At 40.5% G+C, this 17,221-nt stretch overlaps 2 protein-coding genes across 3 annotated transcripts in view; one reads left to right on the forward strand and one right to left on the reverse strand.

Moving 5' to 3' along the window:
• The first annotated feature begins 8,467 nt into the window (after positions 1-8,467).
• Positions 8,468-17,221, forward strand: part of LOC113025191 (hyaluronan and proteoglycan link protein 1-like) — a 36,781-nt gene continuing 28,027 nt past the window's right edge. Inside the window, exon 1 of the mRNA XM_026172691.1 lies at positions 8,468-8,720. The gene's annotated coding sequence lies outside the window, so the exon portion shown is untranslated. The remainder of the gene's footprint in view (positions 8,721-17,221) is intronic.
• LOC113025190 (uncharacterized) lies at positions 14,037-17,216 on the reverse strand. Of its 2 annotated transcripts, none has more exons than XM_026172689.1 (2): positions 14,340-17,216; positions 14,037-14,254 (listed from the first exon to the last, which is right to left on the reverse strand). In XM_026172689.1, exon 1 carries the CDS (start codon positions 17,085-17,087, stop codon positions 14,637-14,639), a length of 2,451 nt encoding a protein of 816 aa, XP_026028474.1. In that variant the 5' UTR covers positions 17,088-17,216; the 3' UTR covers positions 14,037-14,254; positions 14,340-14,636. The 2 variants fall into 2 exon arrangements, with proteins under 2 accessions (XP_026028474.1, XP_026028475.1); XM_026172690.1 differs by having other exon boundaries at positions 14,037-14,117; positions 14,196-17,216.

Raw genomic sequence — 17,221 nt, forward strand, 5'->3', positions numbered from 1 at the left:
GAGAAAGTAACTTGTTACATTACTTTCTCGCTACTTCATAAAGATAGATGGCCCCATAATTATTAGTTAACAATATAAACCTGAGGCTACAGTTCCACATACCAACACAAACTCCTGCATTTGTGTGGTCTCCTAGTGAGACCACACAAATGAACATAAAACCAGCAAAGCAAAGATGAGCACAAAGAGATGATCATCACAGTGATTCTACGTAAACAGGTAGAAACAGAGGCTACAGTCCTACTGCTCACTGGTACCTCTGTTACCTGTTTAAGTTCAGACTTAGCTGGTGGGTTGCAATTTCCAGTATTTGCCAAAAACTCATTGCCAGTATTTAAAATATTTCGAATGAGTTGTTTGCCTATATCTCTTATGAATTTTGTTAAGTTATATTGAGCAGCAATGATCGTTCCTGTCACAAGGTAGAAACTGCATGTCGTGGTTCTGGGTCATTTTGATCCAGCATTTTGGGGTATGGTGTTTTTGTGATTTCATTGTGTTGTAATGTTTTACTTTCTATTATTTAGTATTGCTTTATCTTTTTATTTATATTTCTGTTTTCATTCTGTCTTGTTGGTGTGTCTCATCTCCCCTAACACACAAATTTCCCCACCGTGGGATCAGTAAAGTCTTATCTTATCTTATCTTCCTGTTTGCAAGTTTCCCTGCTTGTTTTTCCTTTGTGTATGTTCTCCCCAGTTCTTCTTGTGTCTCTCTCGCTTCGCGTCCCTCTTTACCTCTCATCTCCCTTGACAGTTTTCTGTGTTCCCCTCTTTGTGTCCCCCCTCATTGTCTCCCCAGCCCGTTCAGTTTCCTTGAGCCTTCCTTCCTTCCTGGTGTGTGATTAGTCAGCGTCTTGTGTTTCCTGTTTTACTTTGACAGTGTCATGTGCTGCGTTTAGTGTGTTCTGTTTTGCTTCCCCATGTCTCGTAATGCTTAACTTGTGTTTATCTTTTTATCATGTATCACGTTCAATGTATCTCATGTTCAGGGTTTTTTTTTTTGTCTCTTATCCCTAGTGTTAGTGTTAGTGTTGCCTCAGTTTCCGTGTGCCTTTGTTTCTTATCCTTGAATCAGCCAATAAATCGGTTCACCTTTCGTTAAGTTCCCGCCTCATTGTCTTGTTTTATTACATTAAGGTCTTCACTTACAACACATCGACCACCGGGCTGTGACACTGCTCAATTTTGGCAAAGTGATTCTTAGATATTCTTTTTATCTTTGCAGCTAAAAAACACAATTTACAAATCTTAAGTTACAAATGTATTTTTCAAGACAAATGTGGTGAAGAGGGAAGCAGAAATTTCAACAAACATAATGCTTTTACAAAAATATTTTAAGTGGTGAAAAAGAAATGCATTTATTCTAATAACAAAGAGAAACTGTAGTTCAAGCCTTTTTATTTTTTATATTTTTTATTTAATTCTTTTCTTCTGTAAAGTATCCTTGGATTTCTTTAAAGATGCTAGTTAAAATGGTTTTTATATGTTATCAATAATATATATAATCCTTTTGTAACTCCTGTTGTCTATACCCAATTTCCCAGTGTCTATTTATAATGTCTATTTCCCAATATAAGCAAAGATATTACACTTTACAATAATGAGTAGAAACACTTGCAATCGTTTTTTGCCAGGTGATCGCTTTTTGGCTCAACAGCGGCATACATTCAACTATAACAGCTCACTAGGTTCTGGGTGAGGTTTGCGTTAGCATGCTATATGTGGAGATGCTTGCAAAGAGCTAAAGTTGTATTAGCAGCATAATGCAGTTGTTTTATGTCTTGGACACAACTTACACTTTAACATCTTGCTCTTGTCCTTTTGTGCAATAAAAGTAAAAGTAATGTCCATATCTCCACCCCTTAAAAGTTCCACCTCCCTGAATAGGAACTGAAATCAGCTGACTATCTGCACAGGAAAAAAAAAGTATGCCTGGGGTTTTTTTTTTTTTTGTTTGTTTGTTTTGGTTTGTTTTTTTGTCCAACGGTTGTGAGCAGATAACTTAAGGATCTTTGTAACAAAAGCAACAATTACAACATTTTTGTGATAACTAAATTTAGCATGTTACTGAAAATTTTTATGTAATTACAGTAACTGGTTATTTTGGAATCCTTTGTAACCAAAATTGCCTGCCAAGCACTTTTTTTTACTGAAAGAGATACTCTATCTAGGTTGTTCTGTTGCCATGGGTGCATGGGATTACCTACAACTGTTTTCCACACTTCTGTTTTAAGAGAGTGGAGATCTGATAACAGAAGAAATGTATCTCTATCCCTTTTGTCTCAACAAATTTGTAATAAGTAGTTGTCAAACAGCTAACAGATCATCTGCAGAGGAATGGCTTATTTGAAGAGTTTCAGTCAGGTTTCAGAGCTCATCACAGCACAGAAACAGCTTTAGTAAAGGTTACAAATGATCTTACGGCCTCTGACAGTGGACTCATCTCTGTGCTTATCTTTCTAGACCTCAGTGCACTATTTGATACTGTTGATTACAATATTTTACTGGAGCATTTAGAGCATGCTGTAGGTATTACAGGTACAGTATTATATCTAACTAATAGACTCCAATTTGTTCATGTAAACAGAGAGTCCTCTTCGCACACACTAAGGTTAATTATGGAGTTCCACAGGGTTCAGGGCATAACCTATTCTGTTTACATTATACATGCTTCCTTTAGGCCAGACCTTCCCAAAGTGTGGGGCCCGCAGAGCCATTGTGGGGGGGGGGGTATGGGTATGAAAAGGGGGGGAGGGGAAACAACGCTTGGACACTGCTAGCACGGGGCGCCCACACGAACGCAACGCAGGAGATGAAGCTGAATATGTTTCCAAACCAACTTCATTCTAAGCCAAATACTAGAAAATATGGTGAAGCATATCCTCCCTTTGGCTTCATCTGCACAAGTGCCGAGGTAGGTCTCCTCAGCAGAATTGGTTTTCCCTTCGTCGGGAGCTGGGCTCTCCAAATCACAGACAAACAGTGTCCCACATTCTAGAGTTTTAGTTCACAAACACTTGTTGTAATGACTAACTACTCCTGACATTTTGGAGATGTTAGCTCTTTATACAGTAAAGTTACAGCGGGATACAAATAATATCAGGCTGATCCTGCCACAATTTGTTCTCCCGGTTCAAATCACGGACAAACGGTATCCCACATCTGTTTATGTTTTTAAACCCATTTTGCACAGAGAAGCATTTTTTGAAAAATGTATTGATAGCAATGTTGAATATTGTTACACAGGAAAAAAACAACTACACCTAAAATAATCACACCGTGAAGCCTCTGCCTTTGTAAATGGAGGGACAGTAACTGTGGGTGTGTATGTAAGCGTGTAAAAACTGCAGATAGTCAGATTAACAGTATTTTGTCTCAATCTGCCATTCTGCAATTCATCTCATGTAAACAATAATGTGGCGCACAGCGTGACATGAAAAACGGCACATACCTTTGACGTTGCGTGACCAACTCTGTATTCCTCGTCCACACGTAAACGCAAAATAAGGAGTTTTAAAAATCTCAGTTTTCGGTGATTCGAAACGCCATTTACGTGTGGACGAAACAGCTGCGTTTTCAAAAATACCCGTGTAGGTGTGGACGTAGCGTAAAAGAGTTAGTAATTTATTTTATTACTACCTGTAATTTATTGCAGATTACCTGTATTTGCTTAACTGTTTACTAAATGTTTGAGGTGTGAAATAAATCGCAATGGAGCAAAATATGGGTGTGTGGAGGATGTGTTTTTGCGTGCGTGCGGGGGGCGGAGGACATTTTTCTTGTAAAACAAAGGGGGGCCTGGCAAAAAAACGTTTGGGAACCGCTGCTTAAGGCAGTACCATTAGCATGCATAGCATATATTTTCACTGCTATGCAGATGACACCCAACTTTATCTTTTCATGAAGCCAGATAACACACGTTATTGTTACGGATTCAAATATTGGGGATGGATACAAGAGGAAAAACCACAATAACAACACTGGTCCGGCCGGGTTGAGTCAAACAATGATTTTCACATGCGTGGGAGATGGACACCGTACGCAGACAGCATCAGATCTCAAAATGGTGGAGCATTGATCAAACTCTTATAGCCTCTAGTGGCCCCCACCTAATCATAAAAGCCTAAACATTCACATTCTTTCTCTCACACAGCGCCTAAGCTACGACCTTGGCTCCCTGTTTATCTGCTCCTGCTGAGATGGGGCAGAAAACTCCAGTATGTTCTGTTCTCTTCGAATCAGACAAATAAGGCGATGACTTTCTGCGAACAGTATTTCTTATAACTCAGCAGTATAATGCATCATAAAACAATATCATTCATTCACAATAAATCAGCAGTCTAATGTAATGCAAATCAGTTTAACAAATGCAATAGTTATCAGCTTCTTCTAATTCAGGAGAATAATGCAAACTAAAACTACATAATAATTCACAATCTTTAATTAGGGGTATAACATGGCATAAAATAGTATTATAATCCAACATTATCTAACCAGAAATATGGTATCTAACCAGATACTTATACTCTTGATAGTATAACCTTGGTCTCCAGTAACACTTTGAGGAACCTTGGAGTCATTTTTGACAATAGTGTGTCCTTCAACGCACATATTAAAACAAATATGTAGGACTGCTTTCTTCCATTTGCACAATATCTCTAAAATTAGAAATATCCTGTCTCAGAGTGACTTGGGAAAAACTAGTTATGTATTTATTACTTCTAGGTTGGACTACTGTAATTTGTTATTATCAGGATGTCCTAAAAACTCCCTGAAAAGCCTTCAGATAAACCAAATTTCTGCAGCAAGAGTGCTGACAGGGACTAGAAAAAGAGAGAGCATATTTCTCCTATATTGGCTTCCCTTCATTGGCTCCCTCTTAAATCCAGAATTGAATTTAAAGTCCCATTCCTCACATACAAGGTCTTGAATAATCAAGCTCCATCTTGTCTTAATGACCTTATAGTACTGTATCATCCCATTAAAGCACTTTTCTCTTTTACTGCTGTCTTACTTGTGGTTCCTAGAGTATTTAAAAGTAGAATGGGAAGGAGAGCCTTCAGCTTTAAGGCGCCCAGCTTCCAATTTGGATTTGGCAGACAGACACTGTCTCTACTTTTAAGATCAGGTTTAAAACTTTCCTTTTCACTGGATCATTTGACCCTGAATCCTCCCTTAGTGATGCTGCAATAGCTGTAGACTGCTGGGGGATTCGCATGATACATTGAGTATTTCTTAGTCAGCCACCTTTCTCACTTGCTATGTGTTAATAGACGTCTCTGCTTTGAATCGTGCTTGTTATTAATCTGTGGCTGTCTTGTGCAGCATGTCTTTTGTTTTGTCTCCCTCTCCTAACCTCAACCGGTCATGCCAGATGAGCCTGGTTCTGCTATTAAAGGGAGTTTTTCCTTCCCACTGTCACCAAAGCGCTTTCTGGGGTCCTATGATTGTTGGGGTCTCTGTCGTATTATTGTAAGGTCTACTTTGCAATATAAACCAACTTGAGTCGATTGTTGTTGTGATTTGATGCTGTATAAATAAAACTGAATTGAATTAAAATTGCTGGCCAAAATGCATCTACCATTTTCTAGTTTCTGAAACTATGCCTGTTACAAACTTGAACTAAACTATGTGACTGTAGCTCCATTCTGCATGCCAAATATCAGTAGTTTGCTGGTGACCCTGTAAAGGCTCAGTTTATAATACTTTGTTGATGTCACGGGTAATGGGGAAATATGGACTCAGTCGCGGAGCTCTGGATGCGAAGCAAACAGTGCGTTTATTTACAGTGCTCAAAAACAGTCTCAAAACACAAAGCGAAGTGCAAAAATTCAACGGTGATCATCTCCAAATTCCCAGTGGTGTGCAGGTGAGTCTCCCAAGTGATTATCCGAGTGTGTTTCTCCTCCGAGAGCTTAATCCAGCGGGCTCCTTCTCTCCAACCTTCTGCTCCGTATCACTTCCTCCTACAAACGAGTGACGACAACAACAGGTGAGAAGGGTAGCCGGCTAAAGCTATGTTACAAGTAACAAACACTCTTTACTACCGAGCTTCCAGTACAATCCGGACACACAGTTAAATACCTCAGCCCACAACGAAGGATGATCAGTGACAGCTGGGTGGCAAATTAGGTGCAGGTGTGTCAGCCACTGGGTGGAGGAGGAGAGAGAGAGAAGCACACACACACACACACAGGCAGGTCGCCCTGGGAAGGACCGTCCGACCAGGGCCCTGTTTCAGAAAGCCGGTTTAGTGCAAACTCTGAGTAAGTATACCCTGAGTTAACGAAAACTCTGGGTTTTCGGTTTCACAAAGCGAGTTCAGCTGAAGCCTGAGTGAGTCACTGACGACACACTCCGTGAAGCTAACCTGCCCCCTAGCAGGTTTACTACAACTAACCCTGACTGTCCCCGTCTCTTTGTCGGAAACCTGACAGTAGGAAGTGTCAGACATGGCGTGTCCCTTCCTTGAAGAGCCAGTAGATCTTGAAGCCCAAATTCTCCGCAGAGCTCTCCGCCGGGAGAGAGTGATTAGAGCGCGTTTGGACATTTTATCATTTCCTGATGATTTCCTGTGTGAACGTTACCGTTTCTCAGCACAATCAATAATTTATTTGAATAACATCCTCAGGCCATATATTACGCATGTGACACATCGCGGACATTCTCTCAGTTCTGTACATATTATTCGTATTGCACTTCGGTTTTTTGCAAACGGGAGCTTTCTGTATAATATTGGTGATGCTGAGCACGTTCCCAAGGCTACCGTCTGTCGGGCAGTCAGGAATGTTACAGTTGCACTGAAACGTCTCCTGTACTCGTCTGTGGTGTTCCCCGGTCATAGACCCACAAGATTTATCAAAGAGGGATGCCACAAAATTGCAGGTAGCAGGATGAACAAAACTTAATACATGATGTGGTGATACTTGAACTACTACTTAAATTTTACATTTATTCTCACGGTTCCCAGGCGTGATTGGCTGTACAGATGGGACTCACATTCCAATCATTGCTCCTTCAGTAAATGAAGGAGACTATGTGAACAGGAAGTCTTTCCACAGCATTAATGTACAGGTACATAGTTCCCTGTAGCATTTCAAACTAACAAATTATTTCATTATAGTAATGGCTGCTAATTTGTGTTCTCTGCACTGTGAAGATCATATGTGATGCTGCCAACATTATCACAAATGTGGAAGCCAAGTGGCCAGGCTCTGTGAGTGGTGGTGGTGGAGGACCCCCACCTGTTTTTCGGGCCTCCGCTTTTTTTCTAGTGGCCATAATGGGTCACATTTGAGCATACAGAGTAAGCAAATATGTACTTATAATGTGCTCAGATAATTTCAATAAGTGCTTACAGAGGGGAAATTAATGTAGCCTCTAACTGCAATTGATTTACATAGGACAAACAGACCAAGCACTATGGCTCATAATACAATTACACCTTACCTGTTTGGACTATATTTTTATATTTCATTTTTTCTTGCTGCCAGGAACGTTGGGGGCCTGTTGGGTTGCACCTGCGCTCAAATCACATCACAAAATAAAAGGTATAAAATACAAAATAAAATATAATAAAATAACGTGTTAAATGGGTGGAAATCCCTAGATCAATGTTTAAATTAACACTCACGCATTGACTCTGTCGGCTATGTTTTGCCATGCATGCCCCCTTTCTTTTGCAGCTGAGGCTGTGTTACTTTTTTTCTGCAAAATTTGCATGTTATCAGCATATGCTGCCATCAGAATTTCGGCCTCAAGCGCTGTAAAATACATTGACCGCGCCTTCTTTCCCTCCTTCTCCATGGTAATTCGCTTAATCTGTGCTCCACTAATCAGGGCTTTATGTATCCTCGTGCGCGCGCTTAACTTGGGGTTAAAGCAACTCCGCGTTGATTGAACTAATTGTTATCAGCCTTTCTGAAACCGAAATCCGAGTTGGACAGTTCGGGGTTACTCAACCCTGAGTATCGTTTTTCACTCTGAGTTTTCTAAACCGGCTTCCTGAAATAGGGCCCATGACAGTTGATTTGTTCTGTCATAGCAGTGAAAAGAGCTCATCATGGTGGAACTCAAATACTGAACTACATTTTACTGAGTGTAAGAAAGACTGACTCTCTCTCACGAGACACTTCATTCTTTTCATGAGCATGTTTGTGATTTGATGTCTGATTTTTCGTTTCTCTTCAGGTAAAAAGAGAAGAACACATAAACAGTACATCACTACTGCTGACAAAGGCACGTTTGAATGTTTACTAACTTTAAACACGACGTGTGATTAAAGCTGAGAGGCACTGAGAAGCAATGAGAAGGCGGGGTGATGGGCTTGTGCAAATCTAGTCTGTAAGCACAGATTGAGCAACAGGGCCGGGTACCTCCTTTGTTTGACACTTTTCCTGAAATGGGTGTGAGGCATTTGGAAATAGTTGTCCAAAAAGGCTAAACATCCACTTCACAGTGTGGATTTGCACTTCACGCACTTCACCTGCATGCGCGCGGTGCCGCTCGCAAGTCGGACTGTTCTTACCCACGTGCGTGTAAACTGGAGGACCGCGCTGCCGCACTGCTATTAGTGCTGATAGTGGAACCTGTTATTGGAGCAGATAGAGAAACACCCGCACCGCCTGCTGCTCTTAACTTGGTGCGTAAACGGTTTACGCTTCAATCACCTTCTTGGCTGCCGCAGGATTGAGGCTTCCAAACAGCGCACAGGGCGAGGTAAAGAGCTGGGGTTTTTTTTATTTCGTTTTGTGTTTACAAAAAAAAAAAGTCCTGTGAAACTCTTGTCACTTTGACGCATTACAAAGAATATGAGAATTAATGCGATGTTTATTGGAATGATAAATATAACACCTTGTAATAATCTCAAGGTGTTTTAGGGAAAAGGAAAGACGTGTAACAGTAATGAAGACGTTAAAGTGCGTATCACAAACCAAACCTAATAGGAATAAGCAGTAACACTATTTTTGTTTGTTTTTTGTTTTTGTTTTTGCTATATAACTGTTTTCATAAAGAAAACCGACTTGTCCTTTTAACAGCAGAAACGAACGTTCACTCACTAAGCGCCTTGTAAATCTACTTCTTCTTCTTATTATTATTATTATTATTATTGTTGTTGTTGTTTTGTTATTATTATTATTATTATTATTGTTGTTGTTGTTGTTGTAGTTATTACTGTTATTGTTATTATTATTATTATTATTATTATCATCATCAACTCTACTATCTTATAACAAATATTAAAATGTAAAGAAACAAAAAGCATTCTGACTGCCACAGATCAAAAACTATTTACTTTTCCTTTTAAAAAGTCCTGCTTGTTTTTCCTCCTCAACATAAATACTTGCCTGAGGTTGTGTCCTGTGCACAGGTCTGGAACATTTTGGGGGATTTTGTAAAAGGTAACGGAAATATTTGTCTCCTTGTGGAGCTGGACTTTTAAGGATTTCCACTGCAGTAGACTCCAAACACCCTTTGTTGAGTGCTATATTTAGACATAGGCTTAAAGGTACTTGAGCTTTAGTTGAGTTTTCAATATGCATGCTAGAGGGTGTAATCTTTTGATGAAGTGAAGATGAGGCAGGGTCTCGCTTAGGTTTTAGGAGTTTTTACCCACAAAATGCTCCTGCTTGGGGGTAGTACTTTCACACAGTTCAGGAACATCTGTTGAGGGACTTGCAGCTCAGTGATACTTATCAACTTATCAGTGATAAGTCTACTGTTTTCTGAAGTAAAGTAATACAACCTGAATTTTTTTTCTAATATCTGTAAAGGCAGTCGGGTAGTTTTTCTTGTAGCATGAGCAGACCAAGACATATTACAACTGATGTACATACAGGTTTTGTTATACACTGCGAACAGGGAATTGGAAATCTGTGCTATTCAAAGCCAGGTTGCTTCATTGTTCAGGGGCCCGGCCATGGAAACACTAAGCAAAATGTTCTGGAGGAACATCTAACCAAGCCACGGAAGAGATGAATATCTGTGAATAAAGAAGAATGTCCCACTGCAGCAACCTGTAAAGAGCAAAGAGCAGTGTCTTACATAACAAGGATGAATTTATTTTTTAAGAATAGTTGATATTGACAGTTTTCACAGTTTACTTATTGGACTATTGCAAGTGGAATGCAGAAATTGCTTCTATAAACTCCATTGCGCTATAAACCAAGGTTTTGTTTTCTTTCCCCATCTTCATTCATCTGCTCATCATGGAATCGTGCAGCCGATCATATTTGTGAGACTTCTGAGAATAGTTGTGGTCGACCATGTTGTGCAGCAACAGGCCAAGTGATTTAGAGCTGAAAACATCAGGACTGTGAGCAGCTCTCAGCTCAACAACCCCTCTCTGTTTGCTGGCTTAGACTCTGCGGCTCCACCCGGACCCCCACCCATTACCCCTGCACCCACCCAGAGCACACACACACACACAAACATACATTCAGACTGGGGCCTGCAGTGGACCATGTCAACCCTTAATCAAAAGGGGGGTGTTATTTCACACACACACACACACACACACACACACACACACACACACACACACACACACACACACACACACACACACACACACACACACACACACACACATATTTTATATGAATTAGTAGTGAGCAGGAAACAGCAACATCTACTGGCTGCTAGCTTGAAAGGGAAAAATCTGCATCAGTATGTCTTGTGTGTGTCTATTTATGTGTATTCACCTTTATATAGCAAATGACAAGCAAGACACATGAGCCAAATTTTCTGAACGTTTTCTCTCTTCAGTAACATTACCTTACCTTATTTATTATTTAACCATGCTCCCAGTTAAATGCTGTAGGTGAGTCTATTGTGGTGTTGAGTGGATGGACGAAATCACAAGGTTGAGATTTTTCTCACTACAAGACTATTTGTGAAATATCTTTCTTGGTAACTTTTTCTCATACTGAAGCTATTTTTTGCTGGTTTTTAGTTTGTTTTTTGTCTGTTTGGAAGCTGACACAGTCTCTAAGGGGATCGGGTTTGGGGGATAACAGGAGGAGAGAAGCTGCAGAGAGGCTTGTAAGACTGCAATTCTGCTTCCTGGTCCCAACTCTGGATAATAACGTTTTTGGGGGGGTTAATAAATTTGGCAAAGTTTCTAGAAATGAGAGCTGCTCCATCCAAAGTGGGATGGATGCTGTCTCTTCTAACAAGACCAGGTTTCCACCAGAAAGTTTCTCAATTATCTATAAAGCCTACATAGTTTTTTCTAGACAACACTCAGACAGACAGCAAGTTAAGGAGAAGATGCAGCCGGTCATTCCAATGGACTGATTCTTATATAGTACTTTTCTTTTTACCTTATTTACCCATTCACAGAAGCACTTTTTTTTCTAAGTCTAAGTGCTTTCTATCTAAAATTCACACCTTACTGAACACATCGGAGAGCAACCCCGTGACCCTGAATTAGATAAGTGGAATAAAATGGATGGACAGTTAACAAGGCAAGGATTAAAAAAGCACTTGAACACTTAGTTACTTTTAGCTCTGATAGTGCCTCCTGTGTTTGGCTAGCAGTGAGTACCCTGTACCCATTTAGATGCTTATGAGGAGTGTATCTAACCCTAACCAAAGCTTGATTTCCCACAGAAAACAAAAGCAGAAACAAAAACAGAGATGGGCAGGATTGTAGGATCATACATTTCTAGCTATTCTCGTTCCTGCAATACAATCAGTGTCACCAACAGTATTACTGTTTTCTCATAGTATTTATATGGAATATTAAAAGGAAAATCTTGTGCTCTGTACTGAGGGCTCTTTGTGGCAGGTATGACGTGGTGTGCTGGTGATGTATAATAAAGAATTCAGTAGACTAGTTTGAACTCACCACGTCAACCATAGGAGGAAAATATATCAGCTGTGCAATAAGGACACAGACTATTTGTGAATACCTAAGGCTGCATATACAGTAAATACCACACCCATCGAATTGCACCCCACCCACATGCAAACACATAGTAGATTCTAGAGACTGCTAATGTCTGTATGCTTGGCAGGGTTTGCTTTTCCAAAGCAGGTTGCCTCACAGCTTTTAAAAGACGTTCTCCAACAGGGTGTTCCTACTCCACTTTAGAGATGGTGAATATAGAATGTTTTCTGCATCATTTCCCTGTGGAAAGACTACACGAGGAAAAGAAATGCATAAGCATACCCTAGGCTAAGGTTTACACTAAACCTCCAAGTTTCCATTCAGTTTATTTTAAGAATGATTCTCCTATGTAACCTTTACAGAGTTTTAATGTGATCTTTGTGGACTCCTTCATAAGAAAAATAAATATGTTTAGCATTTATACTTCTGCACTGGTGCTGCAGAGACTGAATGCCTCTCTGTTCGCCAGAAGTTTTAGTGTAAGCCAGGTAACCCTAAATGTTGTCCAGAGCTCTGAACATTTGCAGGCTTGCAGCAGAGATAGCAGCACATTAAAGGAGTCTGTCACTATCTGTACCATGAAGTTATTCACCCAACCACAACAGCCTGATCTGGCCTGTTGCATTGTTACGTTTGTTGAATGCAATCTCATTTATTGAATTCACATTCAACCTACAAATTGATACCTGTCTGAAACCAGTTTTCCCCAGACTCTTTTACAACTTGGGAGATAAAGAAGCTGCTTTTATCACTAGATTTTTGTCTTTTTATAGCTGTAGCTGAAGCTTGCTCTGTAGCTGGTTAAGATACTGACTAAAACTGAATGCTTCAATTGTCCTGCTTAATCTACCGCTCAGAAGGACATGTACAGTGCTGTGAAAAGTATATGCTCCCTTGCTGATTTCTTTCTTTTTTTCTTGTTCACGACCAGTATGGATTGAGAGGAGGAAGACAGGATAAAAGACACGCTGTGGAAAAGAGTTACAGTTTAAAATGATTAACAATTAAATGCAGAGTGGTCTATAAACACATGGAGGAAAGCATCTCCTTTGTACTGGTTTTCAGCATAAGCCAGGTTAACAACTTGTATGTAATGAAAGTATTGTGTTTATCGCTCAGGCTACAAAGTCTCAGGAGCTCTTACATCACCTTCTCACTCAGTCAGAAGTGAGATGTCCATTCAAGCAGAACAAAACTCCGCCTCTTTAATTCATAATGGTTACTTTATTTGTAAGCTTACACTGGGGAAGTGTGGTGGTGTGGTTGCTGTTGCGTCACAGCAAGAAGGCCCTGGGCTTATATCCAGCCTTTCTGTGTGGTGTTTGCATGTTCTTCTCTGTATGAACTCCCTGGCTTCTTCCCACAGTCCATAAACATGCATTGGTGATAGTTGTTTGTCTGTATGTGTTAGCCCTAAGACAAATTAGTGACCTCTCCCAGGTGGAGTCTGTCCCTTGTTCTGTGATAGCCTCTAAACTCCCTGTGACCCTGAATTGTATAACTGAAAGAAGATAGAGAGATGTCTGCATTAACCTGTGAACTATTTTCTAGTTATACAGTTGAGTGTTCAAAGAAACTTTCCAAATCTCATGATCACTTATGCATTTCTTACAAGAACAAGTACTGTCACTTTACAATGACATAAATGATTGTTTTGTCTCTTTGTGGTGGTCTTCACATCTCATTGTCTCATTAATGTCATTACCCATGCATTCCTTTGCATGTATCATTGTCCTGAGGTTTTGGTGCTTTTGTTTAAAAAGAAGGCAACAGTCCAGAGATGCTTGGCTCCCACACAAATGTGTACCTTAAAGGAGATAACCCATAACTGAGCAAATGATGTCTTACAAATAAAAAAGAAAATAACACAGACTTTTCTTTCCCTCTAAGTGGCTCATCAGGTCTCTCTTTTAAGGTTTTTACACTAAATTTAGTTTTCTCTCTAAAGGAGGTTTGTTGAGGTTCAAGTTACTCTGTTTTGTGGCTTAGTCATAAATGTAAATAATTTCCATATTCCAAACCTGGAATTTGGAAAGAACATTAAATTTAAAAAAAAAAAAAACAGAGTATATGGATATTAATAAAAAAAAAAAACAGTTCTGAATACATAAGATAAAATTGCATCACATGTAGTAATGACGTGTGTGTAACTCCGAAATGACAACACAGGCACGGCTTCTTCAAGACGGGCGCTTCGCTGCATTTATTGAACGCCGTGAAAACTACAAACATAAAACACAAAGACTTTAAGCGCTTCAGTCTATCAAAATTAACACTTGTGCTTTAACAACGAAAATTACCTCGTGGCCGCCTGCCACTTCGGAGGTCCTAGAAGAATAGCTTTACAGTCTTGTGCATTCTAAATTAAAACATAAAATAATTAGAACACCATACATTACAAATTTTTACAATATCGCAATACAGTTATGGCAAATGACAAATACCTTGTACCGCTGGTAGACTAACCAGGCCTTTGCAGATAGCTCGCTGGACTCCTTAGCGTGATTATTAAACGTGGGCTCACAGCCTATACTATCACGCCCAAACCTCGCGATAATAGCGGTGTAACAAAACCTGTTCTTTCTGACAAGATAAACACACCCTTACAATATTGGCCACAGAAACGTACAAGCAAGAACATTTTAACTGCTGGAACCATCTATTAAACTTCTTTATACATAAGCCATTTCTGTGACACTTACACTCCCACCAAAATCACTCATTGTTTGCAATGTGATTTTCTAATGAGTGTCAACATTAGAGTCTGGTTCACCTTGCATGTCAGTCTCCAGTAAAGTCACTACCTTGTGAACAGGTCTTTCCAGATATATCAGCCTTGTCCGTGGTTTCCCCCTGTCAAAAGTAGTTTCACTGGTCTTGAGCTTCACCTTTCGAACCTTGCCATCTGAGCTCTCTATAGCCTCTACTATTAGAGCAAGTTTCCATTTACATCTTGGAGCATTATCATCCTGCAGTATCACAATGTCATTTACTCGCAGGTTTCGTGAGACGTTCTGCCACTTCTGTCGCCGCTGGAGATTTAACAGATACTCTCGCCTCCACCTTTGCCAAAACTCATTTGCCAGAAATTGTACTCTTTTCCATCTTTTATTCAAGTACAAATCCTCTCTGCAAAACTCTCCTGGAGGTGGAAGAATAACCGAAGATTTCATCGTTAATATGTGATTGGGAGTTAGTGGCTCTGGTCCCAAGGGATCATTGAGATACTCAACACTTAAAGGTCTGCTGTTAATGATGGCCATTGTCTCGTAAAGCAGTGTTCTTAGACTAGCTGTATCGAGTCTGTTTGAGAACTTGTCCAGCATCGCTGTCAGTACACTTCGTACTGTCCGAATTTGACGTTCCCAGGCGCCCCCCATGTGGCTAGCTGCCGGAACGTTCACCACAAATTCACAACCCATAGCTCTTTGTGGTTCTTGATCCATATCCTTCATTAACTCCAAAAGTTCTCTTTTGGCGCCCATAAAGTTTGTCCCTTGGTCGCATCTTAATTGCCGGACAGGACCTCTTATGGCTATCAGAACTCGAAGAGCGTTCATGAAGGCATCTGTCGATAAGTCATCTAGTGTTTCAATGTGCACAGCTCGTGAACATAAACACGTGAACAGTAGTCCATACCTTTTGACTTCCTTTCTTCCTTCCTTTACCATGAATGGCCCGAAACAGTCGACGCCACAATACGTGAAAGGAGGTGCTGTTTCTGTTCTCACTTCTGGCAAATCTGACATCTGTTGGACATTTGTAGCCTTTCTGTATCTTCTGCACTTAACACAATGGTAAATGTGTGAAGAAACAACACTCCCACATCCTAAAATCCATATCCCATTTGCCCGCAATTCATTTATTGTCATCCCTCTTCCCTGGTGATGTACACCTTCATGGTAGTGTTTGACGAGGAGGGCTGACACATGGGACTCCTTGGGGAGAATTGCAGGATGTTTTACATCATAGTGTAAAGTTGATTGAGATAATCTTCCTCCTACCCTGAGAACATCCGACTTGTCCAAAAAGGCATTCAACTGCTTTAGTCTGCTGCGCTTGTGCAGAGAATTTTCTCCTTGAGATCTGATCTTCTGTATTTCCTCAGTAAAGATGTCTTTTTGCACTAGCTTAATGATGAATAATTCTGTGTCTTTTCTTTCTTCAAGATCTGTCACTTTGTTCGTTCTTCGTTGAACACCCTTGTACTCTTTGATGAATCGCCTGAGCCTGGCAATGGCCTTGATAGCTCTCGACCAACTGGAGAACTTCTTTAAACGCTCTAGCACTGGGTTTGCTTCCTTCGAATGTACAGTGTGCGTATAGCCTTTACGGACTTCAGGATCCATTTCTTCAACCTCTCCCACCATTTCCTCTTTGACTGGAAGCTCTTGTTTCCAAAGAAAATCGGGACCTTTCAACCAGTTTGAATCTTTCAGCTGAGTAGCATTTAAACCTCTTGAGGCCTGATCAGCTGGATTTTCCTCTGAGCTGACGTGCTGCCATTTCCCAGGACTTGTGCTTTGTCTTATTCGTTGAATTCGATTGGCGACAAATGTGTGAAATCTTTTAGCATCATTATTTATGTATGCTAATACGACTTGTGAATCTGTCCAATAATATTCCTGTAGATTTTGGATGTCTAGTTCTCGTTTGATCACATCTGCAATGCGAACTGAAGTCACGGCCGATGACAGTTCGAGCCTTGGGATGGTTGTTTGCTTAATGGGCGTTACTCTTGCCTTGCCCATGACGAGTGCACAACTGACCTGTCCTTCTCTACCTTTTGCTCTGAGATATGAACATGCGCCATAACCACTGAGGCTCGCATCCGAGAAACTGTGCAATTCGTACTGCACAATGTCCGCATCTTGCGAGTAGCTTCGTGGGATCTTCAGAGCTGCCAACTTGGGCAGGTCTCGCAACCATGCTTCCCATTGTGGTAGAATGTGATCTGGGAGATCCTCGTCCCAATTAACTTTGTCCTTGCACAACGTTTGGAGTATCTGCTTTCCAATTAATATGAATGGGGCAACGAACCCAAGGGGGTCAAAGACTGAAGCAACAATCGAGAGCACCCCTCTCCTTGTCAATGGGTTGTCTTTAACTTGGACTCTGAATTGGAATTCATCTGCCTCTATGCACCATTGCACTCCAAGTGCACGTTCAATGTGGAGTTCTCCAAGAGCCATGTCCTGGTCTTTGGCTTTAGCTTGTTCCTCTTGGGGAATAGCTGCAAGCACTTCTTTGTCGTTTGACACAAACTTATGCAGATGTAGGTTGCCTGTTTTACAAAGTACCCTTGACTCGTTTACCAACTGTATGG

This window comes from Astatotilapia calliptera, chromosome 7 (genome assembly GCF_900246225.1).
Source record: "Astatotilapia calliptera chromosome 7, fAstCal1.2, whole genome shotgun sequence".
Lineage (NCBI taxonomy): Eukaryota > Metazoa > Chordata > Actinopteri > Cichliformes > Cichlidae > Astatotilapia > Astatotilapia calliptera.

What these genes read in the sequence shown, in the direction of transcription:
- LOC113025190 (XM_026172689.1), bottom strand. Translation starts at nt 17,087, where the DNA reads ATGGCTCTTGGAGAACTCCACATTGAACGTGCACTTGGAGTGCAATGG.